We start from the raw sequence: 12,634 nt of genomic DNA, 5'->3' as shown, positions 1-12,634 counted from the left end.
GTCTGGGCTTTCTCCTGTGACAAAACTTCACTGCCAGGATCAGTATGATGAATGTCAGGAAGAACGTGGACACGCAAACTAATGCAATAATCAAGTAAGACGTTAATTTAGAGTTGTTGTCCTCATAAGTCATATCTTTAAGTTCAGGAACTTCAGAAAGGTTGTCAGAAATGAGTATATTAACAGCACAGGTTGTAGACAGAGAGGGCTGACCATTGTCTTTCACTGAAATAACAAGGTTCTGCTTCATATTGTCAGATTCAGAAATGTCTCGTTGTGTTTTGATCTCTCCACTATGGAGACCAATGGAGAAAAGTCCCGGATCAGTAGATTTGACAATCTGATAGGACAGCCATGCATTCTGTCCAGAGTCAGCATCTACAGCGATCACCTTGGACACCAGAGAGCCTGAGAGAGTTGCTTTAGGGACCATTTCAGTCATTAAAGACTTTCCATCAGGAACAGGGTATAATATCTGTGGAGAGTTATCATTCTCATCTTTTATAAAGACTTTCACAGTCACGTTGCTGCTGAGTGGTGGAGATCCATTGTCTCTGGCAACAACTTTGACAGTGAAGTTTCTGAATTGCTCATAGTCAAATGATCTTACTGCATGAATCACCCCTGTATCTCCATTAATAGATAGAAATGAGGACACTGGGATCCCGTTGACTTCACTGGGTACCAGGGAGTACAGTACAGTCCCGTTCTGTCTCCAGTCTGGGTCATTTGCACTGACAGAACAAACAGAAGTGTCTGGTTTGTTATTTTCACTTATATAAGTGCTGTAGGACTGCTGCTCAAATACAGGAGGATTGTCATTCACGTCTGAGACAAATAAATGAATTGTAATGGAGGTGGATAATGGTGGAGATCCCCCATCTGTGGCTGTGATGGTAATGTTATAATCAGATTCTTTCTCTCTGTCTAGAGCTTTTGTAGTCACTAGAGAGAAGTAATTTTTAACAGATGGGTTCAGTTTGAAAGGAACATTTTGCTGAACAGAACAACGAATATGCCGGTTTTCTCCTGAATCTTTGTCTTGAACATTAATGATTCCCACCTCAGTGCCTGGCTCAGAGTTTTCAGGTACTAGATTATTCAAAGATTTAAGGATGATTCTAGGTGGATTATCATTGACATCAGTTATATCTATTATAATTTTAGCAGTTGATGCCAGTCCAGATGCATCTTTGGACTGAATTATCATTTCGTAGTTTTTTTCATTTTCATAATCAATTTCTCCAACCACCATAATTTGTCCTGTTTTTTTATTAATAGAAAACAAATTTAAAGCTTTATCTGAAATTCTGCTGAATTCATATGTCACTTCCCCGTTTGGACCTTCATCAGCATCAGTGGCGCTCACTTTGATTATTTCTGTTCCTGAAGGTGTATTTTCAGCCAGAGTGACTTTATAAACAGACTCACTAAACACTGGGACATTATCATTAGCATCGAGAACAGTGATGTGTATGACAGCAGTGCCAGACCTCTGCGGTGAACCACCATCAGTGGCTGTGAGGATCATATCTATCTCCTTCTGCTGCTCACGATCCAACTCCTTTTCCAACACGAGTTCAGCGTATTTTCCTCCATCTGCACTATCATGAACATTCAAAACAAAATGGTTATGTTTCTCCATCGAATAGCCATTAACAACATTTTGCCCTATATCCTTGTCATGCGCCTCATCCAAACGAAATCGCTGGCCTTTAACTGCTGATTCTGTAATTTCAAAGTTAATACTGTAGTGTAGTGATATCGCGAGAACAGTGGAGAGTGATCGCGAGAGTTGTGAGAGCGGTCATGTAGTTGAGAGTGTGTTAATAAAGTTGAGATAACAGCGATACAGACTGGTTATTGAGACAAACAACACAACATAAATGGCGACGAGGATGAACACATAAAGAACGATCAAGATTGCCATTCAACTGTCGCTGGAAACGACATCTAGATCTGAAAGATTGACGGAGCTGGCATGGAGGGCGAAGAGGCCGTAGCACGAGCACCGCCGATACATGTCGCACAGGCTCAGTTATCGCCGCCTATTCCATTGAACCTCGGAGTTTCGGATTTGTATGCAGAATACAAAACATGGAAAGACTCTTACAGTTTCTTTGAGTTGGCCAGTGGAACTATCAATGCCGCCGATGCTGTAAGACGCGCTACTTTTTTGCATTGTATTGGTGCCCCAGTGCAGAGGATTTTCGCTAATCTCCCGGGTCCCAAAGATTCATATACAGACACTGTAAATGCACTGGATGCTTACTTTACACCACAGAAAAATGTTGTGCTGGAAAGACACAAATTCCGACTGAGATCTCAACTGCAAGATGAAACGATTAACGCATTTGTGAACGCGTTAAGGGAATTGGCCAAATCTTGTGAGTATGGAGCTTTAGAACATGATATGATACGAGATCAACTCGTAGAGAAATGTGCACATAGACGATTAAGAGATAAACTCTTGCAGGAAGAAGGGCTTACGTTGGAAAGAGCATTAACTGTTGCTAGAATTTTTGAATCAGCCCAAGCAGAATCTAAAGTGCTTTCAGAAAACAATATCAAAGAAAAAGACAATCACGTTAATTTCACGAAGGGTACAAGAGCTCCCAACGCAAAAGTGAAACCGCAAAATGCCAGCAGAGGGCGATTTGAAAAGAACAACAGCGACACCAAGTGTTATAGATGTGGACTGACAACACATAAAGCAGATGACTGTGGGGCAAAATCAGCAACTTGCCTGTACTGCAGAAAAAACGGTCATTATGCGCGTGTTTGCAGAAAGAAAAACAACTCACATGAGTATAAAAATGAAAAATACAAGGCCAAAGACAAACCAGTGAGAGCTGTAAATGACAATTCTGATTCTGATGAATTTGTGTATTCAATTGATCCAGAAGGAAAAGAGACCATAAAAGTTAATGGACAGAGGCTGAAGATGGTCGTAGATACAGGAAGTGAGAAGAAATTTCATTGGAGAAGAACTGTATCATAGATTGTTTGCACAAAAAGTTGAACTAAAACAAACAAAGAGAAAATTCTTCGCCTATGCACAGACGCACCCTCTCCACTGTGTGGGATTTTTTGAAGCACATTTCCAATGGAAGGATAATGTAACGAAAGATGACATTTTTGTAATCAAAGGAAATGTTGAGCCACTGTTAGGAAGACGGTCATGCTTTGACTTAAAGATTCTGAATACCACAGACCAGGTTGCTGCAATTGAAAATTCACCAGAAAGATTTTTGAAACTTGAGGCTGAATATCACTCTTTGTTTAAAGGACTGGGACAAATCAAAGGTTACAGCCATAAAATATCAGTGAATGAAAAAGTCACACCTGTAGCTCAGGCTTTAAGGAGAGTACCCTATCTAATGGTAGAGGCTGTGAATCAAGAGTTGGACAAAATGCTTGAAGATGGCATCATAGAGGAAGTGCACGAAGGATCTGAATGGGTGTCAAACATTCTTCTCATTCCAAAAAAAGACACTAAAGAAGTAAGACTTTGTGTAGATCTGAGAGAAGTGAATAAAGCAGTGGTAAGAGAAAGACACCCAGTACCAACAATAGACAGTATACTGCAAGCAATGCAGGGAGCAAAGGTGTTTTCAAAACTGGATGCCCGTAAGGGTTTCTGGCAAGTTGATCTGGCACCTGAATCCAGACAAATGACTACATTCATTACGCACCGAGGATGCTACCATTTTAGGAAGGTTCCATTTGGATTATCGAGTGCTCCTGAAGCATACCAGAAAGCCATGGACTCCATGTTATGTGGGATGCCAGGTGTGGTGTGCTACATGGATGATGTGGTCGTGTTTGCTGAAAATGAAAATGAGCTGGAGCAAAGACTGAGAAATGTTTTTCAAAGATTCCAAGAAAAAGGACTGACCTTGAATAAAGAAAAATGTTTCTTTGGACTTAAGCAGATTGAGATTTTGGGTCATGTTGTCACAGCAGATGGAATAAAACCAGATCCACGAAAGGTTGAAGCAATTTGTAACGCTCCCAGACCCGAAAATGTTGCACAGTTACGTTCATTCTTAGGCACTTGTGGATTTTTGATGAAGTTTGTTCCCAATTACGCAAATCTGTCTGAGCCTCTCAGAAAACTGACCAGACAAGGTCAAGAGTGGCAGTGGTCATCTGAAGCAGAAAATGCATTTAAAAGACTAAAAAGAGAATTAACTAGTGAGCCATGCCTAGCATACTTCAACATAAGCGCTCCAACAGTTGTGATTAGTGATGCAAGTCCAGTTGGACTTGGAGCAGTTTTGCTGCAAACACAAGAAGATGGAGCTAAGAAGCCTATAGCATATGCAAGCCGCTCTCTGACACCCACAGAAAGGCGTTACTCTCAGATAGAGCGGGAAGCCCTAGAGTGCGTATGGGCGGTGGAACACTTCAGAGCGTATTTGTGGGGAGGCAGATTTACTCTTCAAACAGATCATCGACCTCTCATTTATATGCTCAATCCAGAGAAGTCAAAACTTTTGCCTCCTAGAATACAAAGACTAGGACTGAGATTGTATCCATATTACTACAAGACTGAACACATTGCAGGTAAAGACAATGTTGCAGACTCACTTTCAAGACTTCCTTTACCAGAAACTGAGGACAACAGTTACGTGGACACGTATATGGACAGAGTGTTGTCTGTAAATATGATGGATGTACAAGCCTTGACTCTTGAGGAACTTAAAAGAGCTACAATGGAAGATACTACCTTGACGCAGCTGACTTCCATAGTGGAGACAGGACAGTGGCCTGCTACAATTCCTGAAAGCCTACATCCATACAAACGCTGCTCAGATGAGTTGTCAACCCATGATAGTCTTTTGCTGCGGGGACATAGGATTGTTCTTCCTTCCACACTGGTCAAGCAAGCTTTGAAAATTGCACACGAGACACATCAAGGTGTAATTCGCACAAAGCAATTTTTTGAGAAGCAAATTCTATTGGCCTAATATGGACATGGATGTTAAAAGAATGGTCAAAAACTGTAATGTGTGTGTTCTGAATCAACCCTTGCATTAAGATCAACCACTGCATCCATTAGAACTACCAACCAGACCTTGGACCAAGATAGGTGTTGATTTGGTGGGTCCTATTCAGAATGTCTATATACTCACTGTAATTGACTACTATACATCATATCCTGAAGCAGTAGTCATTGCTGACATTACTTCTGAGACTGTTACCAAAGAAATGATGAGAATATTTGCCCGATTTGGGTATCCCTTGGAAGTAGTTACTGACAACGGGAAGCAGTTTGTCGGTAAAGTCTTCGAAGCATTTCTGAGAACTTGTGGAGTTCAGCACATTAAGGCCTCACCTTACTACCCCAAAAGTAACGGTAAAATAGAAAGATTTCATCGTTACTTGAAGAAAGCCTTCAAAGCAGCTAAAAGTGAGGGAAGGAATTGGAGAGAAGATCTCTCAAAGATTCTTCTTGCTTATCGATCCACACCACATAGAGCATCGGGTGAGACACCAGCTTATCTGATGTTTGGACGAGACGTGCGTACAAAGTTGCCTAGTCTCATAACAGACAAAAGAGAAACAAAAGACATCGAAAGTCATCATAAAAGTTACAATGAGAAAATGAAGCAGTACGCAGACATGACAAGACGAGCCAAAGAACACAACTTTAAGTTAGGAGATGTTGTATATGTGGCGAGTATGGAAGATAGCAAGCTGGACTCTAAGTATAGAGATACTCGCTATGTACTGCTGAAGCACAAATCGGACAATTCCTTTGAAATGGTCAATGTAGAGGATGGTTCTAGGATTGTGAGAAATGTGAAGCACATTCGTCATGTTCCTGTTCAGCTGGAGATTAACATACCAGAGCCTGCAGAAATACAAAGTGATCAAGCAACTCAAGAGACAGTGGTCAAGTCAGATTCCTCAAAAGAGCCACAGAGTTCTTCTGTTACAGTACCAGACACCTGTAGTAAGCCTTTGACTACCCGTAGTGGTAGAGTGATTAAGAAACCTGCTCGTTTCAAGGACATGATTATGTAAATGTTTGAGTATGTTTGTTGACTGTTTAGTCAGTTGGGATTGAAACAATAGAGTAGTATATTGTGTTCAGAGTAACAGTAACAGAGTGATTAAAACAAAAGTCATTTGTTATTTGATGGTATAAGTTCTCTAATACTAACAAAGGGAGGGATGTAGTGTAGTGATATCGCGAGAACAGGGGAGAGTGATCGCGAGAGTTGTGAAAGCGGTCATGTAGTTGAGAGTGTGTTAATAAAGTTGAGATAACAGCGATACAGACTGGTTATTTAATAAAGAAATAAATAAAATACGTTCATTTGGAAATCGTGGTGCGTTGTCATTTATATCCTGAATTTGCAGAATTATACGATGAACTTCAAGAGGGTTTTCCAGGACGAGCTCATAACTGAGAATGCAGGACATTCGCGATCCACAAAGCTCCTCTCTGTCTATTGTCTCTGCCACGATTAAATCACCAGTATTCAGATTAATATCACAAAACCGTTTGCTGTCCTCCGTGTCAACCCGACCTTTACGAGCAGACAATTGTTTCACATCCATCCTCAGATCCTTGGCTATATTTCCAATCACATACTGGCGCTTCGTTTCTTCCGGGAAATTGTAGCTCAAATCAGCACAAAGTGAATTCAGAGGAAACAGAAGGAAAACCACGAAAAACGCAAATAAAGGACCTGAAAATAATCTGTATTCCATTTTTGAAGAGTTAATATTGCACCTTCTCACCAGTAAAAGAATCTTAGAATTATATTGTAATAATTCTATCTGTATCGACGGACTGTTACTCCATTTTGTGCGGCGTTTAATCTAACAGACAGATCTCTTGTTGCATACGTTACAAGTGGGAGGAGAGACGGATCACTCTGCAGACTTAGTGAATAGCGACACTGTGAGTATTTTCTGTTAATTGCAACACACAAACATTTAATGAAAAGACTACAGTGATCAACTAAGTGAAGTATCTTGTTTCAAGCGCGTATTATTGTAAAATAATAGTTTGCATAAATGTGTAGCTATATTTACATTGGGAAGGAACTGAAAATTGTCACGCAATCAAAGATAAACCACAAAAGACAGTCCTGGCGCTGTCCAGTCTTCTAGTGCTGAAACTGGATGACCTTACAGACATTGGACGAAAATAAAAAATGTATTTATCGTCATACTCATATTAAATAAACGAGTAAACGGTGTTGTCTGTCTACTGCTTCATTCAGACTTAGTTCTTGAATAAGTTTCAATCCCAAATTTTACAAAAAATTATCACCAATAATTTAAATAATAAAAATCATAAAAAATCTAACCAAATATCCATCAAAACAAATATCTATATAAATCTATATACATATATATATATATATATATATATATATCTATCTATTTATCTATCTATCTGTCTATCTATCTATCTATATGCATATATATATATATATATATATATAGATATATATATATATATATATATATATATATGTATATAAAATCGCAATCGCTGAAAATCGCAAGTGACTGTTAAATCTAGCAGAAATCAAATACATATTACAAGCCAAAACCATATTGTCCAGTCTAAACACTTTTAAATACCACAAATCCACAATAACAAAAATTAATATGGAAGAAAAACAAGACAGAGGAATTATTCAAAAATAAACCTTTACACTGAGGAATACATTTTTTTAAGTACTGGTAAAGGTGTGCAAGAATTATTTACATTTATGAGACACAAATATTTGCGACATAAATAATCAGGACTAGTTAAATTGCTTTCATTGTAGCAGTGGCAAATGCCTTTTACAAATACGCTGATATGAAATGCCCAAAGAGAATAGATAGCAATTGTACACAAACATCTGTGAAGTTCCAATACATTACCAAACAAAAACGTTGTTTAAACAGGAACCGCCTTAACGAAGTGAGTGATAGAATTTATGAAAATATCATACAAAATACAATAGGCCGAGACACAATGAAATGCAAAAAGAACGTCAAAAAAAAAACAAAAAAAAAAAAAAAAAACCCTCTCTTACCTCATCTTCATTTTCTGTAACGTCAATTGTTAACATGCTCGAGCCAAAATGAAAACTGCGCTCCTTTTTCAGAGTCCCACCAGCAGGAAGCGTGTTTTCATTATAAGAGCTCACAAACTTAAAGTCACTGGTGCGCGAGCCGGTGGTTAGATACGCGTCATAATTGTAAGAGCTGCGGAGAGTTCCTGCTCCATCCACCTCTGCATAGTTGGGAGGGAGATAGGCGCTGGGAACAGCAACTGCTCCATCAAACAACAGTCTGGGCTTTCTCCTGTGACAAAACTTTACTGCCACAATCAGTATGATGAACGTCAGGAAGAAGGTGGACACGCAAACTAATGCAATGATCAAATATGACGTTAATTTAGAGTTGTTTTCCTCATAAGTCATATCTTTCAGTTCAGGAACTTCAGAAAGGTTGTCAGAAATTAGCAAATTTACAGCACAGGTTGTAGACAGAGAGGGCTGACCGTTGTCCTTCACTGAAATAACGAGGTTCTGCTTCATATTGTCAGATTCAGAAATGTCTCGTTGTGTTTTGATCTCTCCACTGTGGAGACCAATTGAGAAAAGTCCAGGATCAGTAGATTTGACAATCTGATAGGACAGCCATGCATTCTGTCCAGAGTCAGCATCTACAGCGATCACCTTGGACACCAGAGAGCCTGAGAGAGTCGCTTTAGGGACCATTTCAGTCATTAAAGACTTTCCATCAGGAACAGGGTATAATATCTGTGGAGAGTTATCATTCTCATCTGTTATGAAGACTTTCACAGTCACGTTGCTGCTGAGTGGTGGAGATCCATTGTCTCTGGCAACAACTTTGACAGTGAAGTTTCTGAACTGCTCATAGTCAAATGATTTTACAGCATGAATCACCCCTGTATCTCCATTAATAGATAGAAATGAGGACACTGGGACCCCATTGACTTCACTGGGAACAAGAGAGTACAGTACAGTCCCATTCTGTCTCCAGTCTGGGTCATTTGCACTGACAGAACAAACAGAAGTGCCTGGTTTGTTATTTTCATTTATATAAGCGCTGTAGGACTGCTGCTCAAATACAGGAGGATTGTCATTCACATCTGAGACAAATAAATGAATTGTCATGGAGGTGGATAATGGTGGAGATCCCCCATCTGTGGCTGTGATGGTAATGTTATAATCAGATTCTTTCTCTCTGTCTAGAGCTTTTGTAGTAACTAGAGAGAAATAGTTTTTAATAGATGGGTTCAGTCTGAAAGGAACATTTTGCTGAACAGAACAACGAATCTGCCGGTTTTCTCCAGAATCTTTGTCTTGAACATTAATGAGTCCCACCTCAGTGCCTGGCTCAGAGTTTTCAGGTAATGGGTTATTCAAAGATTTAAGGATAATTCTAGGTGGATTATCATTAACATCAGTTATATCTATGATAACCTTTGCAGTTGATGCTAATCCAGAGGCATCTTGAGCATGAATTCCTATTTCATAGTTTCTTTCACTTTCATAATCAATTTCTCCGGTCACCATAATTTGTCCTGTTGCCTTATTGATAGAAAATAATTTAGCAGATTTATCTGACATTCTGCTGAATTCATATGTCACTTCCCCGTTTGGACCTTCATCAGCATCAATGGCGCTCACTCTGATTATCTCTGTTCCTGAAGGTGCATTTTCAGCCAGAGTGACTTTATAAACAGACTCACTAAACACTGGGACATTATCATTAGCATCGAGAACAGTGATGTGTATGACAGCAGTGCCAGACCTCTGCGGTGAACCACCATCAGTGACTTTGAGGATCATATCTATCTCCTTCTGCTGCTCACGATCCAACTCCTTTTCCAACACGAGTTCAGCGTATTTTCCTCCATCTGCAGTATCGTGAACATTCAAAACAAAATGTTCGTTTCCCTCCAGTGAATAGCTATTGACTGCATTATACCCAATATCTAAATCATGAGCCTCATGCAAACGGAATCGCTGACCTTTAACGGCTGATTCTCTGATTTCGAAGTTAAAACGGTCATTTGGGAATTGTGGTGCGTTGTCATTTATATCCTGAATTTGCAGAATTATACGATGAACTTCAAGATGGTTTTCCAGGACAAGCTCATAATTGAGAATGCAGGACATTCGAGATCCACAAAGCTCCTCTCTGTCTATTGTCTCTGCCACGATTAAGTCACCAGTATTCAGATTGATGTCACAGTACCGTTTGCTGCTGTCCTCCGTGTCTACCCGAGCTTTACGGGCAGATAATTGTTTCACGTCCATCCCGAGATCCTTGGCTATATTTCCAATCACATACTGGCGCTTGGTTTCTTCCGGAATATTGTAGCTCAGATCTGAACAGACGGCTTTCAGAGGAAACATAAGGAACGCAAATAAATAAACTGAAAACAATTTGTATTCCATTTTTGAAGAGCTGATGTTGCAAATGCTCAACAAACGAGCCTTTGACGGATGATATTCCAATAATTCTGTCAGGATCGACGGAGGGTTACTCCATTTTGTACGGCGTTTATTCTAACAGAAAGATCTCATACTGCATACATTGGGAGGAGAGACGCAGCAGTCTTGGTGAATAGCGACACTCTGAGTATTTTTGGGTCATTGCATCATTCTTGTATCTATTGAAAAGACAGCAGGGATTAACCAAGTAAAGTTTGTTGTTTGTCAACGTGTATTATTGGGTAAAATATCAATTTGCATAAAAATAAATATAGGAAAGGAATTGAAAATGGCCATACATTCAGAGGTAAAGAACAACAGACAGTACTAGTGCTGTCCATGCTTGTGGTTCTGAAACTTGGATGACCTCAGAGACATTCAACGAGAAAATAACGTAACTTTAAATGCATGTTGAATAAAATAGTAAATCAGTCCTAAAAGAAATGAAGGCTTATCATTCTATTCAGCACTTCAACCAAGTTTTAACGGTGTACACTGCACTATCGGCCTCAAAGTGATTATTGTTGTAACACTTTAAGACTATCTGTGTTAAAACTTACAAAAAGCTAAGTTTGTTTTTAGGCTAAAACAGTAACAGAAAATTGCAAGAAAATGTTAAATCTAACATAGCTCAAATACACAACATAGCCAAAGCCACATTATCTTTTTTAAACACTTTTGAAGACCGCAATTCCCTTTATAAACAAACAAACCAGCAGAGAAATTAATCAAAAATAGACTTTTGTATGTTTAACCAGAATTGGTGAAGGCAAAGTTGAAGTACTGTTAACGGTGTGCAGGAAGGCAGGAAGAACACACATTTATGAGATCAAAAGTTCGCGAACTACATAATCTGGTCCATTTAATGAAAACAGTAAGACATCAACTCCGTTCAAGTTTGATTTATTTCAATTTTTTTTTAAAGGATTATTTACTTTAGAAGAAATTATATTAGAAAGTAAGTGACATGGGTCCCGTTTTCAGAGCTACAGCAGCACAACAGTCAATACTGGTGCTGTCCAGACCTGTGGTTCTGAAACCGAATTACTTCACAGACAGATTATAGCCGAAAAACTTGAATTTACTCTAAATAAATGAGACAAACAGGTTTTAGAATAAAAATGTCTCTGTATTAACTACTTCAAATTTTAAAAGGGGTGGGTAGGTGTTTTTTTTTTTCCCCCCCCCCCCCCCCCCAGGCCTGATTGTGTTTATGGGTGCAGTCTAACTTGTGTTAATGCTTCGTTTTTAAAAAAGCACATTATTTTTTACATAATTTACCTTTATTACACACAGCTCTTTCCCTTCTCTGAGAAACGCGCTGATAATTTCCTGCTTTTATGAAGCCCCTCCCTCAGAAAAAAGGCTATGGGCTCAGATTGGTTAACTAGCACAGTGTGCTGAGATTGGCTAAACCGCCTCTAGTGCGCGTCTAAACGTCCCGCCCCTCATCTCAGCATGTGCTCCGGTTGTATTGTAAACAATGGGGTTGTTAATATCGCTTTTCAGTTTGAGCCCGATTGAGATGCAAAGGATATTATTGAAGAGGATCGTGCAGAATCTGTGCAAGCACTGCTTTTAATGGTAGGCCTATGTTTTTTGTTTGTTGTTGTCTCATAGTTTTAGATATACTGTTATTTGTAAATGCCACTGCTTATGTTAGCCTTTAATATACAGTTTTATCCTGATTAAAGCTTTAATACAGTACGGCAAATGCACGGGTGTGTTTAACGCATCTCATGGCTATGTGAAAATAAGTGTATAATTAGAACAGTTCATTGTTGGAGCTGAGCTGAATGAGAGAGAGAGAGAGAGAGAGAGAGAGAGAGAGAGAGAGAGAGAGAGATGCAGAGCAGGGGGACGCGAGGAACAGTATTAAGAACAGCTGCTTTAGAACATTGATTTTTAAACCCATTAAAACATTAAAAACACAAAAAGACAGAATTGCAATTCATATATGAATAGGTTTTAACATGCACCTCTAGTTTTCTCTTCCTCTTCTCTAAAGCAGCGCAGCATGGCCTCGCCCACTTTGCTGCCTTTTCCGGAGGGCGGGGTTTATCTGGGTTTAAGTCACAAACCCCTAAGTAACTTGTTGTAGTCCCTACCAGCCGTTTTTGTAGGCATTAAACTGCCAGAATTTT

At 39.3% G+C, this 12,634-nt stretch overlaps 1 protein-coding gene across 8 annotated transcripts in view; it reads right to left on the bottom strand.

The window, feature by feature from the left end:
- Window positions 1–12,634, bottom strand: part of LOC109097792 (protocadherin gamma-C5-like) — a 98,752-nt gene that overhangs the window by 79,417 nt on the left and 6,701 nt on the right. For 2 of the 8 annotated variants that reach the window (XM_042732432.1, XM_042732450.1), the window contains exons 1-2: window positions 6,324–7,153; window positions 1–1,749 (exon numbers count right to left, since the gene is read on the bottom strand). The exon at window positions 1–1,749 is cut by the window's left edge and continues 257 nt beyond it. The exons of 4 other annotated variants lie outside the window; for them this stretch is intronic. In XM_042732432.1, the coding sequence (XP_042588366.1) occupies window positions 1–1,749; window positions 6,324–6,726 (2,152 nt within the window). In that variant the 5' untranslated portion in view covers window positions 6,727–7,153. Of the gene's footprint in view, window positions 1,750–6,323; window positions 7,154–8,054; window positions 10,864–12,634 lie in introns of those variants that run through there. 2 more of the 8 variants (XM_042732433.1, XM_042732451.1) reach the window with 1 other exon arrangement.

This window comes from Cyprinus carpio, chromosome B10 (genome assembly GCF_018340385.1).
Source record: "Cyprinus carpio isolate SPL01 chromosome B10, ASM1834038v1, whole genome shotgun sequence".
In the NCBI taxonomy this organism is placed as follows: domain Eukaryota; kingdom Metazoa; phylum Chordata; class Actinopteri; order Cypriniformes; family Cyprinidae; genus Cyprinus; species Cyprinus carpio.
Note: the sequence above shows the minus strand (reverse complement) of the source record. Positions and strands in the feature narration are given on the sequence as shown.